Raw genomic sequence first — 26,454 nt, forward strand, 5'->3', positions numbered from 1 at the left:
TCTTCTCTATTTTTTTCCCTCACATCTTTCCCGCTCTAACTTTCTCCCTCTCCGGAAATCGCATATCACCACCTCCACCGAAGCCACGCAGTGGAGACTGCACCAACCACCACCACCTTAAGACCCTCCTAGTCTTGATCTCAAACTAGGCCGAGGCCCTTCTCTTTCATTCTCTCTCTGCACAATGGCACCATCACTGTGCATATTTTCCTCTGGCGAGCTTTTGAATTTCCGACAATGGTAAGTTCCAAAACCACCTAAAATTTCTTGGATCGTGTTTTGGTATATGTTTCTAGCTTTTCTAAGGTCTTTAGTTTTGGTGCAGAAATCAACTCGAGGGAACTTCCCCAGTTTTTCGGCGAGAGCCACGATTTTTGCAGGCAATTTTCAGGCCTCTCTAGCCACCTATTTTACTTGGGTAAGGTAGATTCAATTTCCTCGCCCTTTTTATCTTTATTTTGGTTTAATTTTGGAGTGAAATGGCTAAAAATCGAGCTCGATCACAACTCCAAAAGTTTCCCATCCAAACCAGCCCAAAAACTGGTGATTGCAGCGGTGCAACCCATGACTAGGACTGGGTCGATCTGACCCAAAGAAAAAAAAAAGGTCCAAATCCAACCCGGATCCACGAGTCTGACCCCGGTCCATTTTTGAAATCAAAGGGAATATTCCTTTAGATATTCTATTAACTCCAAGATAACTTTAACGGAATATCTGTATGAAGGTTGAATATTCCACTAAAGTTAACTTTGGCCATTAGTTGACTTTTTCAAAATTTTCTCAAAAATCCTTCAAGGCTAATTTCGATGCCCTAAGTCCCTTTTTGACATCCGTTTAGTGAAATTTCAAAGTTTTAACATAGTCAGGGTGGCCCGGTTGACTTTTTAGGGTTGACCGTTGATTTTTCGTTGACTTTTTACGAAAATTGCCCATGACCCTTCTTAGCGTATTTCAACGCCCTAATTTCAAATATGCACTCCGTTTTCTCAAATTTAATCGTTTTAGTTGAGTTTTACTAATGGGACCCAATATTATTCTTAGGTGTGATTACTATCAGAGACTCTAGCTTCTCCAGTCCGAACGGCTGTGACCTCGCAAGTATCTATGAGTGGTCTTTTCTTTTATATAACTTATATATTAATTTAGTTTCCATATATATATATATATATATATTTAATAATGAATTTTCTACGTGATTGTCATAATTAAATTAACGTTTATAAGAAATATCGTAATGTTGAGAATTATGAAATTATTTTGAATCCTACAGGATGCATATGTATGCGTACTATTATGGGATGCCTTTATATATGCAGCATGAATAGTGCTATGTTGACTAGAATTATCGATTTACTTTTGCATGATCATATTTACATTATCTGCTCATCGTGTGCTGTACTGGTGTTAGTACTCATCCGAGGGCTAGGGCTAGTCTTTCACGTGTATGTTCACATTGCACTGTTTGCTCACTTTGGATCCATTGTAGTTGCCAGTTCTGTCCTAGATTGCTATAGGCAATTATGGCTCGTATGTGATGTGTATAGTACTAGCCTTCACGTGATTGTGGTACCATAACGTACATCTATATGAACTCGTGTGTCAGCATGTGTTAATGAGCACTCGATATGATAGGTTTGCTTATTTGAGATTATGTGATTACGGACGTCATGTGTTTATTTACAAAAGTTTGTGACATATTGCATTCTTGAGATACTGCTGGCTATGGTAAGTATTTTCATACTATACGTAGTATGTTATATTTAAAAACTATACTTGTTTTACGGCAAAGAGTTATTATATTTTCAAAAAGGTTTTACAAAACTTTATTTTTAGGCCCACTCACCCTTTTCGACCCTCCACGTTTAGTAGCAGAGCTTTTGTGACAACGAGGATTCTGTGTTGGTATAGGTGATTACCTTCGATGGTATAATTTTTATCCTACCTTTACTGTACTTTTCTTATGATCTGACATCACATGTGAATTGGGTTCAATCCCACTCACATGCGCACTCTTACATTTAGGCACTTTAGGTTTAAATTTATTCACTTTTTTCACATCACTATACTTTATGATTTCGTCATCTTCCTGATGTCAGCTAACACAGCTCGATTCGAAGTCTAAGTAGACATTCCGGATCAAGGTGTGTCATAAGTCGTTGAATCTTTTTTATTACCGTTAAAATTTATTAAATTGGATTTGAACCGTTGAATTTAAAAGTAATCTAAGAGACGCGACAACTGATAGATGTTAACGGTCATGAAATCACATTGGCACATTTTCATCCTACCTATGCTGCAGCAAACTAGATCATCCCCACGTCAGTAGAACTGACGCGTGGGCCCTGCTGTCCCCATTTTTCACATGGGTTTGTTGCAACAATGGGCCGCATTTTCCACCCAAAATCTTATTGACCCGGGATGGATACAAGACCCAAATACCAACTCTCAATCCCAAAATCTTGTTTTTCCCACCCCAAAATACACACCTTAGAGAGGAAATATACCCAAATTATGAGATTTTATTTTCCCACACTTGGGTTAGAGCCAGTCTAAATAGACTCCAAAAACTGCTTCTTCATATTTTTGTTAACTTAGCTACTAAATAGACTCCAAAAACTATTTTGTCCAACGAGTTTAACTTAAGCATAAACATTTTCAAGAGACTCCTTATAGTTTCGTTACTTTAGCTAGTAAATAAACTCCAAAAATTGTTTTGGTTAGCCAGTTTAACTTAGCATCAACAACTATTCTAACAAACTTTGAATATTTTATTATTCTTGAAAATAGTTTAATATTTTTAATTTTACCTCAAAAATATTTTTAGTGCTTTCTTTAAGTTAAATTCTCTCGCCTTTAGCTAAATTTAGCTAGTTAATTACTATTCCTGTAATTTAGGTTAGACGCTTACGGAATGACTATTCCTGTAAGTTAAAATCATAGACTAGTGACACATTCTTTAAGGATGCACCATAGCATGAAGCGTGACAGAAATATTGTTGCTCAAGACATGAGCTTTGCTCACACCATTGATATGATCGTTGCCATGTGGATTCTCCGGCACATCAAGAGGGTTTAGATTTTAGCCTCATGATGTGCCACTAATCTTATTATGCTTCCCCGTTTGCTTATTCTGATGCTGATTGGATGAGTTGTCTGCATACACTACGTTCCACTACCAGTTATCTTGTCTATCTTGGATCCAATTTCATCTCATGGTGTTCCAAGGAAAACAACTGACTATTTCTCTATCTAGTGTGGAATCGGCCAAGTATATACACTTGCTCATGCATGCCAAGACGACATTAATTTTACTTTGTTTTTCGTGAACTTGGTGTTTGGTTGTCCTTCCCAATTCCCCATTGTGACAACCTCAGTGCCACCTACCTTGTTGCCAATCTGGTTCATCATGCCCACATGCCACATTAAACATGATTACCACTTTGTTCGTGAAAAAGTAGCTTTGGGTAGTCATTGGGTTTGTTATAGCTCCTCTGCTAATCAACTCGCTGACCTTCTCACCAATGCTCTTCACAAGCCATGCCATGAGCTTCTCTGTTTCAAACTCGACCGAATGACTTGTCCAGTTTGCGTAGGAGGACTGCTACAATTGAAATAGTATCTCCAAATTCTTCTCCATTATTATAGTTTTCCTTATATAATTGTAAATCTTAATTGTACTTATTATATTCTTGCCATAATAAGTTAGAAGCACGGCATATATATTGTAACATATTCACAATAAACAGTACAAAGAATCATAATTCAACACGATGATTTTTGACTGAAACATAGAAAACAAGACAAATAAATGGGCATAGCAACACTTTTTGTGTTTATATAACCTTGTTGAATCAGTGCTATGTTTTAAGTGGCCTGTTTAGAAGTTCCCTTAATATTAAAGATATAGAAAGTTCGAAGTTTTTTTTTTTTATTGAATTTGTAATCGTACATCAAAGTCCTCGTTTGGTATTGCTGTGCTTTGAAAAAAAAACTGCTTCTGGTATACTGGGAGAATAAACAGCTGTGAAATAAAGCAGCAGTGTTTGATAAACTTTTTTGTAAAAGTGCTTTTGGAAAAAAAATAAGTAGTATTATAATGTTTGGTAAACTTTTATATAAAACAGCTGTGACTGTGTGAAATGACCAAAAAGGGTATAACACTAGATGTGCCATTAATTTAATTTTCTTAACAAATAAAGGTGAGTTACTATATACTTTTTTTTAAAAGAAAATTATTTATAAACTTTATCTTAAACATATAATTCAACGTTTAACAAGAAATCATAATCCAACGTCAACAAGAAATCATAATCCAACATTCAATATACAATCCAACATTTATGTTGTTTCACATTTTTAGCTTTTTTTCAAAGCTCATTTTCGCTGCTTCACGTTTTTAGCTTTTTTCACCAAAAACTGTGAAAATAAGCTGTTTTTAAGTGCTTACCAAACACGTTTTTGAGCTTAGCTTTGTTTTATACTCATTTTTTTATAAAAGTACCTCCGTACCAAACCAGTACTAAGTCGATCGAAACTTGTTTGGTAAAATCACAGGCGGAGCTAATGCATGCCTACATTGCCTATTAGGGGCAGCTGTGCTCACTTGGAAAATTAGTGTAGGCTTTGTCCCATAATTTGGAGTGGCAAATTGAAAATTATATAACCTGTTAGGAAAAGCAGCGAGGAAGCCACATGTGTGGCCCAGATTAAAAGAAAGAAGATAACGGAAGGAAATGGATGGATGGCATAAAAAAAAGGAGAGAAAGGAGAGAGACGCCCAATCAGGAAGCAAAAAAAGGAAAGAAAGGACGGGGAACGGGCTAATCAAACAAGAGAGAAAGGAGGGAAAATGAGGGAGAGCATAGCACCAAATCTTCTTGACCCGTTTCGACCTGTGCGACCCGGCGCTATTGATTTCCGATGCCTTTCAAGGTGTTTTTCGAGCTTTCTTCAACCAACCACCACCTAAGAATAACTACATGGCCTTCCCTCTCCCATTTACACCTAAATTCCATTTCGTTTGACCCCCAAATCATTAAGAACAAACTGTACAGGTTCATGGGTGCACAGCGGCGAATCCATTAGTCCTGTAATGATTTCCTTCGATCTCCACAACCATTACACTCTCCTTGAACCCAGGAACAAAGCCCAAACAACCTTGGAGGTGGGAGAGCACCGGAGGCGACGGATCGAAACCACCCATTTCTAGGGTTTCAGGCAGGTTCGTGGCGAATTGAGGCTTTTCCCAGCCAAATTAGTCTTAGTCACATGTATGAAAGTTGCTCCACTCATTGATCATTCTTGTAAAATTTGGAATTTTGGAGTTGTTCGATTTTCTAGTGATTTTCTAGTGAATCGGGGTGGTCAGCCGCCACGCATGGCGGTGCGTGAGGGAAAACCCCAAGGTCCTTCTTTAGGTTCCTCGACGTGCCAAATCCGAATCCACCATCCATTTTCCCAAATTCTAATGTTTTAGTAGAGTTTTACTAAAGGGTCCATAATTGTGTTTAGGCGTATTGGCGGGAAGCGACATCATCCTATCTAGCTCGAGTGGTTCTCAGGCAATAAAATCTGTGAGTGGACCCCTTCTTAAACTATATGTTTTATAAATATTAGCCTAGCATGCATGATTTATTTCACGATTTGAATGTGATTTATATTATGGATTTATATTATGGCTTTATAGATTTCTATATTTATGGTTTAAGAGAAATTAAGATTTACGAAGGTTATTATTTATCTAACCTACATTTCACTAAAGGTGATGAATTATGGATTTACATACACAAATTATATGGCTTTCGAACATGATTTATATTATGGATTCATGAGATGACGCTTTGAGTTTTGATGAGCTCTGGTTTTGATATGAGATTTTGAGTTATGTTTTTGGTACTTACCTAGTGTGTTATCATACGGCACATCTAGACACCATGGGTATAGATGTCTATGGCCATAGGACACAGATGATGGATGAGTGAGTTATGATATATATTATACTCCTAGCTTTACCGCCGAATGCGGTGTTGGACAGCTTCATTAGCCACTGCTAGTGTCGGTGTGGATGCTATGCTATTTAATTTAGCTTCACCTATGGGTGATGGACAAGTTATTCAGCTTCACGTTCGGGTGATGGACAAGTACTGCATTCGGGCGATTATGATACGCCTAGTTAAGTACCTCATTGATGAGATTTACGGATTTGCCTTCATGCGACGTTTTCAGCATTATTGAGCATGGTTTTACACGTACATGTTTTACAAGGTTTTGCGTGGCATACTATGGTTTTCATTAAACCTATATGTAGTACTATATATATGTTTTCAAAACAAGGGGTTACTATGTTCATAAAGAAAACGGTTTTTCTATTATTAATATTATTATTATAAACTTTGGTCCACTCACCTTTTCTGTTTTTGCACCTCCTCAAGAGTTAGGATCGAGGCACATGATTCCAGCGTCAAGGTACTTCAACTTAGTTATTGTGACACCCCGTCCCGGAATAAAATTTTATCGATGACATGAGATGACTATTCTGCCCTTGGACGTTTTGTGTGGTGGTGTGGTAGGTTAGAATTTGGACCAATTAGTGCTAGGTCCTATTATTTTGGAACCAATTAAGACTTAGATGGTATTTCTTTGGTTTTGGTTGTTGACCCACATGTGCCACACACACACACACACACACACTTACTCTCTCTCTCTCTCTCTCTCTCTTTCCTCATGGATTTTTCTGAAAATCCGTAAAATTGTACAGACGAACTTGGAACCAACCATTTCATGCACGGGTCAACGTTAAAAAGGTAAGATTTGAACTCCTTGCAAGTCTCTGAGTTCATATATACCATTTTTAGATCTTAAAACCTTTAAAAACCTCAAGAACTTGAACCCCATATTTCATGCACTGTTCATGCACTAATTAATGTGAAGTTTTTAGGAGTTTTTAAGGACATAGGGAGCTTTGAATCATCCTCACGAAGCTCAAAATTATCGAGCTCTCTCTGGAAAGTTTTTGTTGATTTCAAGCCTTGAAATTGGTAAGGATGTGTTCTTCTAGTTATAAGCTTTAAATTGAGACCAATTTCATGAGTTTTGGTTAAGATATGACTGAGATACAAGGTTTTAAAGTTTTTCCCAGTTTCCGGCGACAGCGACGGTCGCCGGAGTTCGAAGGTAGGGGATGATGGAAAATTCCTAACTACGTTGGTTAGTTTTAACGGTTTCTGTTACTTTTTAACTGAATATTCCTAATGGGGTTAGGGGATTCCGTTAGGGTCCCTGCGCGTGGCCGCGTGTAGGGCCGTGCCCTTGCCGGCCCGTGAGGGCTCCAAAAATTATTTTAAAAATTTGGGTGTGTTCGTGTAGTTGTGTAGGTCACGATGGTATATTTATATACCTCAATTGAGCAATGTATGAGAAGTTATTAGCTAGTATTGGTTATGTGCTTTAAATAACGTTTATTTAGTTATTTCACATATAGGTGAGACCTATCTCAAGGACAAGCACAATCAATGACGACTCGGGGGCTACGACCCTTCGACCTACCAGTGAGTGGCCTTTTGGTTTTAAGTATATATGTATATGCTTGGTATTTTCCCAGAAAATGCATTTAAATGAGTTATGATTTAAATTGCCATGCCAAATGTTTTATATTTAGAATATGCATATGATGTTTGTATATATATATAATTGTGGTGTTGAGGACGCTCAGGTAAGTCCCAGGTGAGTTTATGAATTGTGAATGTGAATAATGGTAGTGATTAATTGAGAAACATTGAGCTCATGAACCTGCACCTTGATGTTAGTGATTTAGCCAAAGATATGGCACATGCATGTATATAATGTCACCTCCCGCACCATATGCTCACATTGGATCTAATTTAGGTGCACAGTCTTGTCGTATAGACCATTATAGGTGGTTCCGACTCATAGGTGACTAGCGATTTATCGCACAGCTATCATGAGAAAGTAGCATTGAGCATAACTATATTACACCCAGTCTTGTCACACAGACCCTTCCAGTGGTTCCGACTCGTGTGCAATGTAGTGTCGTATAGGTCAACTGTAGTGACTCCAGCTAGAGTGACTAATGAGCTATGAATTCAGCCGTACAGACTTCTGCAGGGGTTCCGACTAATATGTTATTTTCCATGAATTTATTTTCACTTGAGTTACTTATTCTGTTTTATATTTGGCATGGCATACTTATGTTTATGGATATGTGAAGCATGATTTGAATATATATATATATTTCTAGGAAAATTATACATGTTTTACGGCGAGGGGTTAGAGCGTTTGTTAATGAAATGATTTTGCACCCCTCTAGGTTTTAGGTAGACTTGATGTTGGTGGCATTTGAGGATCTCGGCGGTTCTGACAGCATATAATATTCGTAAGATATCTTTTGGTACTGTATAACTAGTACTTGTCCTACTGGACTGCACCTAAACTTTCTATGCTCTGATTAGGTGTATTTACACTTGTATCTCATTCCTAGCACTTCCTGCTTATTAGTGCACATTAGTTAGCTTTCAGTTTTTATTTATTCGTATATTTCTTATCCTTATCGCTTTCGCACTATGCACATGGCTACGTCACCCTCACGTGACGGCCAGCACACCTTGATTTTAGGTCGGGGTGTGTTAGTTATCCTCGAGTCTTCTTGGCGTAGGTATCATTTCCTTGTTCATATCTTTTTATAGTCATTCTTTCATGTTATTCTTAGTTAGTAGTATGCTCTAAGCACATTCCTACTTTGGTATAATCGTTCTAATTACATACAGTTTAATTATGTGCTTGTTTAAAATGGCTTTGTCACCATCGGGTGTCGGCCAGCACGTGCTTACCTTGATATTTGGGGATATCGGGGTTGGGGCATGTCATCCCGCTGCCCATTTTCGGCACCCGCCCAAATTTAAGGATTTTGCGTGACGAAATATTATTAAATTTTGCTTCGTCGTGTAAAATTTATTAAAATAATTTTTACTATACAATTTAAAATAAAAAATTAAATACAAAATAAAATAAACAAAGTTTATGCAACGAAATATCAATATTCGTCGTGCAAAGTTTAAAAAAAATAATAAAAAAGAAAAAAAAAATTAGTTTAACAATATAAAATATAAAATTAAATAAATAGGGTTTAGGTGACGAAATATTAATATTCATCACGCAAAGTTTTAAAAAAAATAATAAAATCTATGAAAATAAATTTATTTCATAATTTAAATAAAAAAGAAAATAAATTGGGTTTAGGCACGAAATATTTGGATTTCATCGCGCAATGGTTTTAAATTTTTTATTTTATTTTATCTCCTCTGTAATCAACTCGCAGACCTTTTCACCAAGGCTCTTCACAAACCATGCCATGGTCTGAACAAACATGTCCTGCGTAGGAGGACTGCTACAATTGAAATAGTATCTCCGAATTCTTCTCTGGTATCATTGTTTTCCTTGTATAATTGGAAATCCTAATTGTACTTATTATATGATTCTTGCCATAATAAGTTAGAAAACAAGACAAATGAATGGGCATAGCAACGCTCATTGTATTTGTAGAACCTTGTTGAATCAATGCTATGTTTTAAGTGGCCTCTTTAGAAGTTCCCTTAATATCAAAGATACAAAAAGTCAGAGGTTTTTAGTTTTAAATTGAAATTGTAATCGTACTTCATAATTAAAGTCTTAGTCGATCGGAAATTGTTTGGTAAAAATCACGGGCGGAGCCAATGCACGCCTAGTGTGTGCAGGCTGTGCAGATGCGCTCACTTGGAAAAATAGTGCAGGCTTTGTCCGATTAATTTGGAGTGGCAAATTACAGAACCCGAGCGTAGTAAAACCTCCACTTAGAAAAGCAGTTGAGGCTTTGTCCCAATTGTAATTTCATAATTTAACCATATTTAGTTGATTTTTTTTGCGCTCCATATGAGTAATTAAAATTTTGGCCTGTTAGTGATAAAAATCAGCCTTAGTAAAACAAATGACAACATCAAGTGATTCAAAAACCAAAAGCAACATTATAAACAACGTATGTATGTAGGAAATATAAAGATCAATGAATTAAACAAGCCAATAACTAGTCTTGATCACTGGCAAAGATGTAGAGTACTAGTACTAACTCTAATGCCAATTAGCTACTCTGTTTTCACTTGCATTGCAAACTTTTGAGCGTCTTGGCTGACAGATCAAATGCAATGGTGCAGTCCATGGTGGAAGACTTCTTCTTCTTCATTATAAGCATCAGTTCAACCTTTCCAGTCACCTTAGCCGCACTGTTGAGAGTCAACACCCCGCTGCTCAATTCACTGCCAAGATTAGAGCCGCTTAATGCACTCGAACTCAAGCTCACATCGACGTTCATTTTTTTGGTGGAAAGCATTCCAGCCTTGCTCTTTGGAATAACTACTTGCCCAACAGCTGCGCCTTGGTACAGAAATGTGACAGTGCTTGCATCAAACTTGTAAGGACCCCAGTTTGTGTTTTTCACCTTGATTTGGGTTGTGAATTTTGTGTCGAATAAAGGTGTTGCCGGGACGGAGTTGAGTTCTTGGACGTTGATGTTGCCTAGCCTGACCTTAGGGGTCTTAACTTTCATGACAGTGAGACTGATCACAGTTATGACAATGATCTGAAACACAATGAAAACACCGACATAAATGGCCAACTTGATTCTCTTCTTGCGTTTGAGCTCATCGGCTGATTGCAAAGACTCTGCATCACCTCTCTGGTAACCATTTGCCGGTGCCAAGGGATAGGTCTGGTTGGTTTTCTCAGCCATGTTTCTTTTGTTTTCTGGTATGAAATGGGGAGGAAACTTTCCCTGCTTTTGTTTCGTGGGTTCGGTTTTCTTGGATTAAACTTGATAGTTGAGGAAGTTGTTTGTGGAAATATTGGAAGAGTAACGTGCTATATAGTGTTAAGAGGGGGAATGTATTTCCAGGAAATCGCGAGTTGGGGTAAGAATTTTATTGCTGACGCCAAACGCGTCCAAAGCCGAATGTGAAAACTTACTTTTGACTTCTAGATGATGGATGAGTTTTGAGAGGACTTTTAGCGTATTAATCATCAAGAGAAGCTTCGATTCTATCCGTTGGCATACACCACATCTCCCAAATGGCAGGTGAGATTGTGAATCATTACTCTATAATAATCACCCTTCACTAATCAAATTGTTTATAGTATTATCATGATTTATATTTTCTTAATTTGATTGATTCTGTTGTCCAATAAGGTTTCCTCTTCAATTATTGCTTGTGAACCATCATAAGCAAGAATTTCAAAACTCTTGAAGACTGAAAGTTTCGGTCCTTTAGAGCAGAGGGATTCATATAAATTATGAAGCTAATAGATGCGAATACAAAGCTGTAAACTTACAAGCCACAATTCAAAAATCTATCTGAGTTGCAAGTGATGAACTACCTTTGTGGATGCGGATTTCCTCTTCAACTTATTTCATCTTGGGTTCAAACTCCCCATTTTTATAGTTTAGATGAATTTAGTTTAGATTATCCTATTGTTTGTCATAAAAAAATATAAAAAAAATATAAAAATCTATGTGCGTTAAGGTAGGGAATATAACCACACAACTAGGGCCGTAAATCAGCTCGAAACAGTTCAAGCTTGACTAGGTTTGGCTTGTGTTTGGCTCGTTAAGGTTCGGTCCGTGAAGGAATGGAGCAAAGTTGAAAATCAAGTATAAAAGGAACAAATGGAATATAAAACTTTATTATTGAAAACAAAGAACTACAGTTGCTAAGAAGGCTATATGAACTAAAGAGTCTCCATCTTGACTACGTATAAAATACAAGCACTCCTATATATAGCAAGAAACCCTAAATTTAATGGGCAAGGAATCCTAACCCGTGTCCTCCAAGCAAGGTTCTAAAAGACACTAGGCACTAGTCGGGCAGCGGGTTGGGCTTAGCGCCTAGGCGGCTAGACGGGCAGCTAGGCGAACTAGGTGGATTTAAGTAAATATATTATATTTCGTATAAATGAGTGTTTGTCTATACTTAAAATATATATAATTTCATCATAAACTATAAAATATAATGATATATTATGAAGTATTGGAATATAATGAAAACATATGGGGAACGAGTCTTTTACAATTTATTAAAAAATAAATAAAACACAAAATGAGAGTTATCTATTTTCTGTCTAAGTGAGTGGCAACCAATGCGGGTGCCTAGGCTGGTCTAGGCGGGTGCCTCAGCAAGTCTAAAAGCCATTTCTTAATTTTCAAACGCTTAAGAATTAATCGGGGTGTTTGCCAGCCGCCTAACGCCTAGACTGGGCCTAGGCGGCACTAAGCGAATATTTTTAGAATAGTGCCTCCAAGTAAACTAATAAAAATCATAATAAATTAATTTTCCAACACCCCCTGTCAAACCATGGTGGTAACAACATGAACTTTCTAAGAAGGAAACCAATGGCTAAGCAGAATTCCAATTCTAATGCAAACAACGACAACCAAGAGCAACCAATGATGGGAGAATCTACTCAGTTTGTTTTGAGTTCTCTACTCTTTTGATTTTGGATTTGTAATTTGTGGGATTTGGATTGTGAGAGTTTAAACACCCTTTTGTATCACCATTTATTTAGTGAAATTCCTCGTTGTTCTTCGTCCATGGACGTAGGCTTTTATGCCGAACCACGTTAATATCTTGTGTTGTTATTTTGAGATTGTTTGTTTTAGTAGTCGTCTATGACGTTGATAAGTATTTTGTTAGAATTCGCTTCCACTTGCGCATAAAAGTACACCACAAAGAAGGCACGGCCTCCTAACTAACGACTGTATGATGATTTGGTTTCTTTGTATTTATTTTACATTCAGGGTTTCTTTAAGGAAATTAAAATAAATCAACACCACTCATACCTAGCTGAACCAATCTTCGTGACCCGGGATTGGGTCAATTTTTTAGAAGCCCATGATCATGTCAGTTTCAGCCGAGGGATACGTTTCCCCAACCATGTTTTTGTTTTAAATTTGTGTTGATGAATACTTTGAATATGACTACTATGATTGCTTGCAGTATTTTTAAGGATACTAATTCAAATAAGGCACTATTTGGTGGGTAAAGAACTAACCAAAGTTGTGAGTATAAGTTGCACATAGGATAAGTGAACAATTTTCGAGGCTAAACGTCGGTATTTGCAAAATATTGCAAGGGAGTTTAAAATCTCTTGTGGTGAATAACTAATCGAGTATTAGCTGTGTACATGTCGTATTTAGACCTCCTATCACAAGCCTCTGATCCTGTCACCAGAATTACACATAATTGAATGTGCCAAAATATGCGAAATTGCAAAAGGGCCAATCTCAAAAAATGTGATACCAACCAATCTTATTTTTAAGACCAAAATTTAATTGGTGATTATTTAAACAACTAAGACTAATTAAAATTTGTTTATATGTTTATTTTATAGCAATGACAAACTCTCTCTCAAAAACCTCAAAGAAAACAAGCTTATTGGCCCAAACTTTCAATATTGGCTCCGCAATCGATGCTATGTCTTAACTGTTGAGAAGTTAGCATTCCATATGGATAAGGACCCTCCTACTAGGAAGTTATCTGATAACGCTACTCAACGGAAAAGGCGTGAAAGGAAGACTTTGTTGGAGGCCAATGAGACATAGCATTGCTATATGCTAGCAAACTTGAGTCTCGAACTTCAAAGACAGATTGACAAATGAAAACGGCCAAAGTTATAATCGATCAACTTGGGAAGTTGTTCGTAGAAGATATCTGCACGGTCTGCTCTGATGTTGTTAGGAAGTTCATATGAGCTCGTTGGGTTGAAGGAGGTGATATACAAGCTCATGGAATCAAGATGTTCCGTTTGATCGATGACATAAAGAGGCTTGGGGTTGATCTTATCCTGGTCTTCAACATGACATCATACTCCAATCTATACCCATCTCATTCAGTAGGTTCTTCTAAACTACCATACGAATGACATCTCGTGTACGACACAAGAACTGGTCCAGATGATGTCCATCGCTTGCAAAGATATCAAGAGAGCAAAGAGTTGCTCGCCATGAGAGAATCGTCTAAATCAAAGCCCAAAAAAAATAGCAAAAGCCAGTACTTAAAAGTTGAAAGCCAAAGGCACAAGCCAAGGTTAAGATCTTAGGTTCGATTTTCATAAAAAACGAATTTGAACCACATTATTACTAGCTCATTGTTCATTATTTAATTTTTTTTCTTCTAAAAGAGATAAACAAGATTAATTCAATCTAATGATTTAATTATTGACAAATTAATGTTTGTATTAATTAATCAATGTGATATAGTTCAAGTGTTTGAGAAGTGGGGGGTGGTGCACATTGTTTGTATCATGCCATTAAATTCATCGAGTGGATTCAAAATGTTTGACATAGTGAGAGTGCAACTTGAAAGTATTTTAGAAGTGTCAAGTAAAGTTGTAAAGAGACTATAGAATTCAAAATTTTAATTTGAAGCTCTAATCCAATCAACAGTATCAAGTTTCCCTTAACTGCGGATTTGATGGGGCAATAGCTCAAGCCGTAAGACCGTATAGGTTTCATTGAGTAATTCTTATCGGCTTCTAATTCATATCCAAGTGATATATGAGCATAAACATTCTTAGAGGCGATAATCCAAAAAACGTAGTGGACACCATTACTCAATGAGTGATTAATGCATATAACTGGGATGAAAATTCATAAGAGTACAAATTGTCATGCGCATCAACTACCTTTTGTGCAAGTGGGAGATTATTGGAGTATGCCTGGAAAACAATTGACGTGGCAACACGTAATTGGTTATTCGAGGTAACCCAATGTCGAGTCATCGACGACAAAGGGCAAGTGAGAACATCTGCCAAACACAAGACCTAATAGTAGATTATGAAGCTTCGTTATTGATTAGAATGAGTCCAAGGAATAACGTAAGTAGCAGGGACCAAATGTAAAGATGTTCCAATCTTGATATACGTAGCCTACGGATCTTAAGTCTAAAATTATCTTCCTAGCCATTGGATGATGAAAGGACTATCGAACATCAACAAAGGCCCGTTTGTGTCGTATTCATTAGTAAGTCTCGAACAAAGCATGTAGTGACATGGAATAGGTATAAAGGTGCTCGTCTATGAGATCGAGTTCACTGAATATTAACCAACCATAAAAGTGTACGAATGGAAGATTTCCTACTTGTCAATCATTCCACACTTTTGAGTTATGGATGCTACTAGTACTTAGATATGAGGCTTCACTGGTTATCTTGTGTTAATGAATATGATCTCGATCTTGCTTCGAAGCACTCAAAAAATAGCTAAGCCCTTTAGCATGATGTTCGGGATCATGTGTATCAACATGGAGATACATGAATGCACGAAAAGAAATCTGTCACCTTGTAGGCAATTATGAAGGTTGATATTCTAGTAGCCCATTGACGATCTATATTCAGAAGCAGTCTTTGGCCAAAGCAACATACATGAGATATATCATGGTGATCATATTCATGCTTAGCATTTGACAAATCCCATGCTGTAAAATATATGATCAAAGTATAGTACAAATGAACCGAATTGCATTGTAACCGTAACTAAGGTTCTAAATATGTGTTATATGAATTCAAACATAATCTAACTAATCTAGGTAGCTGAAGCCATTGCTAAATGTTACTATTTGGCTTGAAAATATTCCTATAAGATTGAATTAGAATGGTTTTTAACAATGTAAAAATGGTGAAGTTTGAATTGTTTATAGAAATGTTTTTTCATTTTATATTTGATTAATTGGTTTGGGCCTTATATGTATTATAAGTTACTTGAACGAAAATAAGTAAGGAAGCCTAGTCCAAAAGAAAAGACCGAATTAACAAAATAAATAAAATAATAACAAATCCAGCTAAAACCCAATAACAGAGGGGGTGTGTGGCAAGCCCAAATTGTAAAACCCCACCCCCGTTTTATTTAAAAAATGGTTTTTGGGTCCTAATTGGTGAACCCAAGGGGCCTACCCCTTGATTTGTGTCCTCTGGTCTCTCTCCTCTTTGCTCTCTCCTTGTCTTCTCACTCATCACTCTCTCTCTCTTCCCGAAACTCTCTGCAACTCTCTCCTTCCCTCCCCGAGAATCACACAGCACCACCATCCACCATTCGCAGCCCCGATGAACCCACCCATCCTCGAGACTCCCTCGTCAGGATCTCCAACCCATCGAAGTCTCTCTCTCTCTTTCTCTCTTGCATTCTCTCTGTGCACAATGGTACCCCCACTGTTTGGAGTTCGACTCCGGCGAGATTTCTCATCCTTCCGACTTGGGTAAGCCTCGAGAAACCACTTGTCATTTCACGTTGTGTGGTAGTAAATTAAGTGTGTTGTATGTTGTTGGACACATAAACATGTCGGGGAAACATTCTCCATGTTTTCTGGTGAGGAACTCGGCCTTTGTTGGCATTTTCCAGTCAATCTCGACGTCAACTCAACCTCTTCATGGTATATTCTTGTTCCTTGCCTTGATATCTACATTTTTTGTTTTTACATCGTTGAGAATGGTTAAGATTCGAGCTCTATCGGAGCTCAGGAATTCTTCGGCTGAAATCCAGCCTTTTTCCTCGGCGTGAAGCGGGCTTCCAAGCCCAAGGCCAGTTGACCAAACCCAGGGCCTTGGCCCATTAAGCTTTAAACCCAACCCAAATATTTTTTATTTTATTTATTTGGTTTTCTTTTAAAAACCCAAAAACAATTGGGCCAGGCTTCAAGCCCAGCCCTAAACCCTTTAATCTCTTGAACCCAACCCTAAAACCCACAGGCCTTTAGCCCAACCTGTGACCCTTAAAACCCTTAAAACCCTAACCCATTAACCCTTATAACCTAGGCTTACGGGCCTAGGACCTTTCGGCCCAAACTCACCAACCCAGCCCAAATCCGATTGGACTATTCCAAGGAATATTCTTCGTGTTGACTCTTTGGAAATTTACCCAGGACCCTTCTAAGGGTAATTCAATGTCCTGAATCTGTTTTTGACGTTAGTTTTCTCAAATTCAATCGTTTGAGTATAGTTTTGGTAATCATACTCTTTATATGCTTAGGTGCAATTTCTAGCGGCGATTCTGTTATTCCTATTTGTACGGTTGTGCACCAACGGTGTAAGGTGAGTGGACCCCTTCTAAAATTCATTTTTTGATAGTAGAAATGCATACATGAAAAGCATGATTTAATGATTATATTTTATGAAATGTTTTGATGAGATAACATGCTTATTGAGGCTAGTTTGAATTATTACTATTTTTCTTATACCGTGTTCTTTATAGAATATCTGATGGATGACGATATAATATTTAGAACATGTTTCGAACAACTCTTTATAGTATAGATGATGGATGACTTTATACCATGAAGTTGCTATTCAAATATATGTATGTTCAATGGTTTTGTACTTACCTAGTGGTCCCTATTCTGCTACGGGGCGAGGGATAGATTCCGCCACGGGCAAGGTTACTATGTTGGCATAGGGCCTGAAAAAATAATCTCTAACTACTGGTTGATAGACACGGGAAGTTGACACGGGACCTGAAGGTGATTTTCCTCTGGCCATTGGCATAAGGACGAGGAGCTGGCACGGGGCCTAGAGTGAGATTGGACATTCACTAGCGATTACTATATATACGAGATATGTTTTGAGATATTGCATGGCATGCTAGGTTTCGGAAAACCTATTTTTATTTATCATGCTATATGTGTTTTCATAAAATCTAGGGGGTTAGTATGTTGATAACTGTTTCAGTATTATTATATATATCAACTTGGTCCACTCATGTTTGTTTTGTGCCCCTTCAGGAATTAGAATCGAGGCGTACAATCCCGGCTTCAAGGCACTTCCGCATCGGCATCTTCGAGTCCTTTCGGTGGAGGACCCATCCTTTGTTTCATTCAATTTTATACTATTTCTTTTAGTGTTATAGTTAGTTGTATGCTCTGAACACGTTCCTTAAACGCATATTCATTATATTTAAATTTATAAGTCTTATTTATTTCTTGTTCTCAACATTTACATTCAATAAATGGTTTTCGTCACCCTTAGGTGTCAGCCAACACATGCATATCCTGGTGTTCGGGGAATATTGGGATCGGGGTGTGTCACAAATGATGTCTCCTAAGACGTTTGGCACACATATATATGGTAGTAGATTAAATTGTAATCTTACTGGCTTATGGAACCATTGAATATAGGGAAAATTAGGTTCACATCATTTTTTTTGTTACTCTATTGATTAAAATCCTATTCATTTTCACTTTTTGATCAAGGTCCTTGGGTATTAATAACATCATTAATTATTTGAATAATAAAATATTTTTATTTTTAAATATATTCCTTTAATGTTAAAAATGTTACAATGAGTATATTTATATTTATGGCTAAATTTTTTATCATATATTTTTATTTTTAGTTTGTACATATTTTTAATTTGTACCAATTTTCTTTTCATTTTTAATTTGTACCCATATATTAGTTTCTTTTTGTGCCGCTATTTTTTTAAAGTTTTATTTGTGTTTGTACCCATATGTATACCGTCAAGTGACATTGTATATTTAATCAATGATAGAAAAATTACATATTGTATATTTATGTTTTATGCCTAAACTTTGTATCATATATTTATATTTTTAGTTTGTACCCACTTTTAATTTGCAACATTTTTTTTTAATTTTTAGTTATATTTTGTACCCATGTATTAATTTCTTTTAGCGCCTATATTTTAAAAAATTCATTTGTATTCATAAGTTTTAATCTTTTATTTGTACCCTAATTTATTTATAATGTACACATTCTTCTTTATTATTATACCATTTTGTTATATTTGAAATGTACCAATTTTTTTAACACTATGGATACATTCTTTTGCCATTTATTATTTCTTATTTTTACATAGTTTTTATCCATTTATTCAATCAAAATGTTTGAATTTTTTTATTGTAACCGTTTCTAATAGGATTATAATGAGAAATTTTAAATTTATAGGATTATAAATCTCATAAAATATCAAACAATTAATGTCAAAACTATAAAAATATAAAAATTAATAGTAATATAATGAGGTGTACAAAGTCAAGGGACCTTGATTAAACTTTGAATACTATTAAGGTTTTAATCAAAGAATGTTAAGGATTAGGGACCGCATCCAAAATATCCCGTTGAATATATATGCCTAAAATGTAGTAAGTACAAACTAAAAAAAAGAAAAAAAAAAAATAGGGCATCATATTTAAAAAATAAGTACAGCAATAATAATGTATTCCTGCAGAAAATACACTAAACTCACAAAGAGTGAAAAAAAATGAAAAAATAACAAATCAAGAATTAATATGGATCTCGCAAGTCTGATCACTTGCACTGCAAACTTTTGAGCGTCTTTGATGACAAATCAAATGCAATGGTACAATCCATGGTGGAAGATTTCTTCTTCTTCATTATCAACATAAGTTCAACCTTTCCTGTCAACTTAGCCGCGCTGTTGAGAGTCAACACCCCGCTGCTCAATTCACTGCCAAGATTGGAACCGTTTAATGCACTCGAACTCAAGCTCACATCGACGTTCATTTTTTTGGTGGAAAGCATTCCAGCCTTGCTCTTTGGAATAACTACTTGCCCAACAGCCGCGCCTTGGTACAGAAACGTGACAGTGCTTGCATCAAACTTGTAAGGACCCCAGTTTGTGTTTTTCACCTTGATTTGGGTTGTGAATTTTGTGTCGAATGAAGGCGTTGCCGGGACGGAGTTGAGTTCTTGGACGTTGATGTTGCCTAGCCTGACCTTAGGGGTCTTAACTTTCATGACAGTGAGACTAATCACAGTTATGACAATGATCTGAAACACAATGAAAACACCGACATAAATGGCCAACTTGATTCTCTTCTTGCGTTTGAGCTCATCGGCTGATTGCAAAGACTCTGCATCACCTCTCTGGTAACCATTTGCCGGTGCCAAGGGATAGGCCTGGTTGGTTTTCTCAGCCATGTTTCTTTTGTTTTCTGGTATGAAATGGGTTGGAAACTTTCCCTGCTTTTGTTTTGTGGGTTCAGTTTTCTTGGATTAAACTTGATAGCGGAGGGAGTTGTTTGTGGAAATATTGGAAAGTAGCGTGCTATATATAGTGTTTGGAGTTTGGCCTATTTTCAATGAGTTAAGAGGGGGAATGTATTTCCAGGAAATCGCGAGTTGGGGTAAGAATTTTATTGCTAACGCCAAACGCGTCCAAAGTCGAATGTGGAAACTTATTTTTGACTTCTAGAAGATGGAAGAGTTTTGAAGGACTTTTAGCATATAATTCTTAACAGAAGCTTCGATTCTATCCGTTGGCATACACCAAATCTCCCAAATGGCAGGCGAGATTGTGAACCTTTACTCTATTGTAATCACCTTTCACTAATCAAATTGTTAATAGTATTATCAAAATTTATATTTTCTTAATTTTGACTTTTTCTGTTGTCTAATTAGGTTTCCTCTTCAATTTATCGCTCGTAACCATTACAAGCAAGAAGTTCGAAACTCTTGAAGACTGAGAGTTTTGGTCCTTTAAAGCAGAGGGATTAATATAAAATATGAAGATAATAGATGCGAATACAAAGCTATCACTACTACTACTACAAAAAAAAAAAAAACTTTGCGTGACGAAATAAGATTTGCTGTGCAAAGTATGAATTCGTCGCTCAAAGCCTTGAGCGTCGTTAATGGTTCATCGCGTAAAGCTCTTGAAGATAAGGTTTGTACGACGAAAATTAATCTTCGTCACACAAAGTTTTTGGTTTTTTTTTTTTTTTTTTATTTAATGGAATTAATTTAATATTTTGGGTGACAAAAATTCTTTTATTATTTCTCTTATTTTAATTTAATTACAGTAACTGTTTGCACGACGAAATATTTGGTAGCGCAAGATTTTTTTTATTTTTTAATTTAATTTAAATTAATTGTATGACTTTATTTTTTAATTGCTTTAATTTAAAAATTCACAATAAACAATACAAAGAATCATAATTCAACAAGATGATTTTCGACTGAAATAGAGAAATCAAGACGAATAAATGGGCTTAGCAACACTCTTTGTATTTATAGAACCTTGTTGAATCAATGCTATGTTTGAAGTGGCCTCTTTAAAAGTTCCCTAAATATTACCGATATAGAAGGTTCGAAGATTCTTTTTTATTGAATTTGTAATCGTACTTCATAATTAAAGTCTAAGTCGATCGGAAACTATTTGGTAAAATCACAGGCGGAGCTAATGCTTGCCTACATTTAGGTCTAGCAAATGGGTCGTATCTGTCGTTTTCGTGTCGTTTTCGTGTAACACATGTTATCTTAACGAGTCGTGTCGTGTCACATCCGTTATCTTAACGGGCCCTTAACAGGTCGGGTCCAATGGGTAAAGTGACCTGACCCATTATGACCTATTATGACCCGTTAAGAAAAATATTTTTTTTCTTCTTAAATTTGCACATACCACACATTGCCACATAAATATTACTTCAAAATATTAAAACATATTTGTCGTTTAAATGCTACATCTACACTCAAAAATAAGAGCCTAATTAACAAACATCCATACACTAACATCCATACACTACTAGTCTATTACAAAATATTAAATGTGCAAGGATATGCAAAATGAAAGAGTTTTTGTTTTCAAGGTTGTGAAGCATTTCTCAAAAGTTTAAACCTTACCAATGGAACTCAAAGCTTGCATGTTATTCCTTTTACAAAATCCTCAATTTTCATCAATCATCATGACATAAGATTTTGTGGTATCCACTAGTGTAAATATTTTAAATTGAAGATCGAATTCATTCATGGTATTCATATAGCGTCAAGGAGTGTAGCTGTAAACAATCATCAAAATCAGAGTTAAAATAACCGTTAAATTGTGATTTTTAGTTGATAACCATGGAAAAGTTTTGTTCCGTTACTTGATCTCTGAATGTTTGTTTTTTGCAATTTTTGGCTTATGATATCTTGAAGTATATACAAATAAGTTTGACGGTTGGATCGTTGAAATTAGTTTCGTCGAATGCATATTCCATCAAAACGATAGATTCACTAACATTTAGAGTTTATTTATACTTTCATTAAGTATAACTAGTGTAAATATTTTAAATTGAAGAATGAATTCATTCATTGTATTCATATAGGGTCAAGGAGTATAGCTGTAAAAAAATCATCAAAATCGGAGTTAAAATAACCGTTAAATCATGATATTTTGTTGATAACCGTCGAAAAGTTTTGTCCCGTTACTTGATCTCTGAATGTTTATTTTTTGCACTTTTTGGCTTATGCGATCTCGAAGTATATACAAACATGTTTGACGGTTAGATCGTTGAAACTAGTTTCGTAAAATGTGTATCTCATCAAAACAATAGATTCACTAACACTGAAGAGTTTATTCATACTTTCATTAAGTATAATATAAGATTTTGTAGTATCAACAAATGTAAATATTTTAAATTGAAGATCGAGTTCATTCATTGTATTCATATAGGGTCAAGGAGTGTAGCTGTAAAAAAATCATTAAAATCGGAGTTAAAATAACCGTTAAATCGTGATTTTTCGTTTATAATCGTAAAAAAGTTTTGTCCTGTTACTTGATCTCTAAATGTTTGTTTTCTACAATTTTTGGCGTATGCGATCTCAAAGTATATACAAACATGTTTGACGGTTGGATCGTTGAAAATAGTTTTGTAGAATGCGTATCCATCAAAACAATAGATTCATTAACACTTAAGAGTTTATTCATACTTTCACGAAGTATAAATAAGATTTTGTGGTATCCACTAGTGTAAATATTTTAAATTGAAGATCGAGTTCATTCATTGTATTCGTATAGGGTCAAGGAGTGTAACTGTAAAAAATCATCAAAATCGAAGTTAAAATAACCGTCAAATCATGATTTTTCGTTGATAACCGTCGACACGTTTTGTCCCTTTACTTGATCTCTGAATATTTGTTTTTTGCGATTTTTTGCATATGAAATCTTGAAGCATACACAACCAAGTTTTACGGTTGGATGATTGAAATTAGTTTCGTAGAATGCGTATCTCATCAAAACGATAGATTCACTAACAATTAGAGTTTATTTATACTTTCATTAAGTATAACATAAGATTTTGTGGTATCCACTATTGTCAATATTTTAAATTGAAGATCAAATTCATTCATTGTATTCATATAGGGTCAAGAAGTGTAGCTGTAAAAAATTATCAAAATCAGAGTTAAAATAACTGTTAAATCGTAATTTTTTGTTGATAACCGTCGAAAAGTTTTGTTTCGTTACTTGATCTCTGAATGTTTTTTTTTTTTTTTGCAATTTTTGGCTTATGCAATCTCGAAGTATATACAAACACATTTGACGATTACATTGTTGAAACTAGTTTCGAAAAATGTGTATCCCATCAAAACAATAGATTCACTAATACTTAAGAGTTTATTCATACTTTCATTAAGTATAACATAAGATTTTCTGGTATCCACTAGTGTAAATATTTTAAATTGAAGATCGAGTTCATTCATTGCATTCATATAGGGTCAATGAGTGTAGCTGTAAAAAATCATCAAAGTCAGAGTTAAAATAACCGTTAATTGTGATTTTTGTTTATAACCGTCGAAACGTTTTGTCCCGTTACTCGATATCTGTATGTTTGTTTTACGCAATTTTTGGCGTATGGGATCTTGAAGTATATACAAACATGTTTAACTGTTGGATCGTTGAAACTAGTTTCATAGAATGCGTATCCCATCAAAACAATAGATTTACTAACACTTAAGAGTTTATTCATACTTTCATCAAGTATAACATAAAATTTGGTGGTATCCACGAGTGTAAATGTCTTAAATTGAAGATCGGGTTCATTCATTGTATTCGTATAGGGTCAAAGAGTGTAGCTATAAAAAATCATCAAAATCGAAGTTAAAATAACAGTTAAATCATGATTTTTCCTTGATAACTGTTGAAATATTTTGTTCCGTTACTTGATCTCTGAATGTTTTTTTTTGTGATTTTTGGCGTATGCGATCTTGAAGCATACACAAACAAGTTTGACGGTTGGATCGTTGAAATTAGTTTCGTAGAATGCGTAACCCATCAAAACGATAGATTCACTAACATTTAGAGTTTATTTATACTTTCATTAAGTATAACATAAGATTTTGTGGTATCCACTAGTGTCAATATTTTAAATTGAAGATCAAATTCATTCATTGTATTCATATAGGGTCAATGAGTGTAGCTGTAAAAAATCGTCAAAATTGGAGTTAAAATAACCGTTAAATCGTGATTTTTCGTTTATAATCGTAAAAAAGTTTTGTCCCGGTACTTGATCTCTGAATGTTTATTTTTTGAAATTTTTGGCATATGCGATGTCAAAGTACATACAAACATGTTTGAAGGTTGGATTGTTGAAACTAGTTTCGTAGAATGCGTATCCTATCAAAACAATAGATTCACTAACATTTAAAAGTTTATTCATACTTTCATTAAGTATAACTAGTGTAAATATTTTAAATTGAAGATCGAGTTCATTCATTGTATTCATATAGGGTCAAGAAGTATAGCTGTAAAAAATCATCAAAATTGGAGTGAAAATATCCGTTACATTGTGATTTTTCGTTGATAACCGTCGAAAAGTTTTGTTCCATTGATCTCTTAATGTTTGTTTTCTTACGATTTTTTGTTGATGCTATCTTGAAGCATATACAAACAAGTTTGACGGTTAGATCGTTAAAATTAGTTTCGTAGAATTTGTATCTCATAAAGTTCAATGGTATGTGTGTATATATATATACATATATTTATTAAGTAGATTTAAATTTATTTATTTTGTACATATAACACTTAAGAAATTGAATGGTATGTATATTTAAGCCGATCCAATGGTCACCAATTTTTAATATTTAATTTAATATATATATATATATATATATATATAATTAGTATAGTTTTGAGGGGTATAAAATTGTTAAATTAATATATATAATTATTATAGTATTTTTTAGAGTTATAACCCACGTGTATACCCGAACCAACACGTTATCTTAACAAATGCTTATCAGGTTACCCGATAACAATCCGATTCGTTATCGTGTTGACACGAACACCTGTTAATTTCGTGTCATGTCGTGTCGTGCCAGGTCTACCTACATTGCCTAGTGCGGGCAGCTGCACTCATTTGGAAAAATAGTGCAAGCTTTGTCCCATTATTTGGAGTGGCAAATTGAAAATTATACCTGTTAGCGTAGTAAAACCTCCACTTAGAAAAGTAGAGCAGGATTTGTCCCAATTGTAATTTCATAATTTAACTATATTTTGGTGGTCTTCTTATAAAAATAAAATATATATATATATATATATATATATATATATATATATATATATATATATATACTTTGGTTGATTTTCTTTACACCCCATATAAGTAAAATTCTGACTCCGTCACTAATAAAAATCAGCCATAGTAAAGCAAATGACAACATCAACGAATTAAAAAATCCAATAGCTAGACTTGATCACTCGCAAAGATGTAGAGTACAAGTACTAACTCTAATGCCAAGTAGCAACTCTGTTTTCACTTGCATTGCAAACTTTTGAGCGTCTTGGCTGACAGATCAAATGCAATGGTGCAGTCCATGGTGGAAGACTTCTTCTTCTTCATTATAAGCATCAGTTCAACCTTTCCAGTCACCTTAGCCGCACTGTTGAGGGTCAATACCCCGCTGCTCAATTCACTGCCAAGATTGGAACCGCTTAATGCACTCGAACTCAAGCTCACCTCGACATTCATTTTTTTGGTGGAAAGCATTCCAGCCATAGTCTTTGGAATAACTACTTGCCCAACAGCCGCGCCTTGGTACAAAAACGTGACAGTGTTAGCATCAAACTTGTAAGGACCCGAGTTTGTGTTTTTCACCTTGATTTGGGTTGTGAATTTTGTGTCGAATGAAGGTGTCGCCGGGACGGAATTGAGTTCTTGGACGTCGATGTTGCCTAGCCTGACCTTAGGGGTCTTAACTTTCATGACAGTGAGACTGATCACAGTTATGATAATAATCTGAAACACAATGAAAACACCGACATAAATGGCCAACTTGATTCTCTTCTTGCGTTTGAGCTCATCGGTTGATTGCAAAGACTCTGCATCACTTCTCTGGTAACCATTTGCCGGTGCCAAGGGATAGGCCTGGTTGGTTTTCTCAGCCATGTTTCTTTTTGTTTTCTGGTATGAAATGGGGAGGAAACTTTTGTTGGAAAATTTTATAATAATAATATTATATTAAATTTATTAATTGAATGGAAATTAGAAGTGGAACCTTTTGGTAGAAAGATGTGTCTACTCAAATGAAGAGTTGCAAGTTTTGACTCTTCATGAATAGTCACATGTTTTCTAAAGAGGTATCTCACATTCTATAAATAGGGAAGCCCCCTATAATCACAAAATAACTTTTC

The 26,454-nt window shown here is 35.5% G+C and overlaps 3 protein-coding genes across 12 annotated transcripts; 1 reads left to right on the plus strand and 2 right to left on the minus strand.

The window, feature by feature from the left end:
- LOC126626917 (uncharacterized) lies at positions 1-25,845 on the plus strand. Of its 10 annotated transcripts, none has more exons than XR_007624821.1 (8): positions 1,248-1,924; positions 6,758-6,803; positions 6,938-7,037; positions 7,129-7,173; positions 7,481-7,547; positions 8,327-8,392; positions 17,059-17,120; positions 17,807-18,000. XR_007624821.1 is itself a non-coding variant. In XM_050296317.1 (5 exons), exons 1-5 carry the CDS (start codon positions 185-187, stop codon positions 17,929-17,931), a joined length of 405 nt encoding a protein of 134 aa, XP_050152274.1. In that variant the 5' UTR covers positions 1-184; the 3' UTR covers positions 17,932-18,000. The 10 variants fall into 10 exon arrangements, 1 of the variants encoding a protein (XP_050152274.1); XR_007624816.1 differs by having other exon boundaries at positions 7,139-7,173; XR_007624818.1 differs by having other exon boundaries at positions 6,938-7,206.
- LOC126626915 (uncharacterized) lies at positions 9,997-10,911 on the minus strand. Its single transcript, XM_050296315.1, has one exon. The coding sequence runs from the start codon at positions 10,775-10,777 to the stop codon at positions 10,145-10,147; it is 633 nt and encodes a 210-aa protein (XP_050152272.1). The 5' UTR covers positions 10,778-10,911; the 3' UTR covers positions 9,997-10,144.
- On the minus strand, positions 19,210-20,098 carry LOC126626914 (uncharacterized). Its single transcript, XM_050296314.1, has one exon. It carries the CDS (start codon positions 19,983-19,985, stop codon positions 19,353-19,355), a length of 633 nt encoding a protein of 210 aa, XP_050152271.1. The 5' UTR covers positions 19,986-20,098; the 3' UTR covers positions 19,210-19,352.
- Positions 25,846-26,454: the final 609 nt, after the last annotated feature.

The sequence above is a fragment of the Malus sylvestris genome, chromosome 6, assembly GCF_916048215.2.
Source record: "Malus sylvestris chromosome 6, drMalSylv7.2, whole genome shotgun sequence".
Lineage (NCBI taxonomy): Eukaryota > Viridiplantae > Streptophyta > Magnoliopsida > Rosales > Rosaceae > Malus > Malus sylvestris.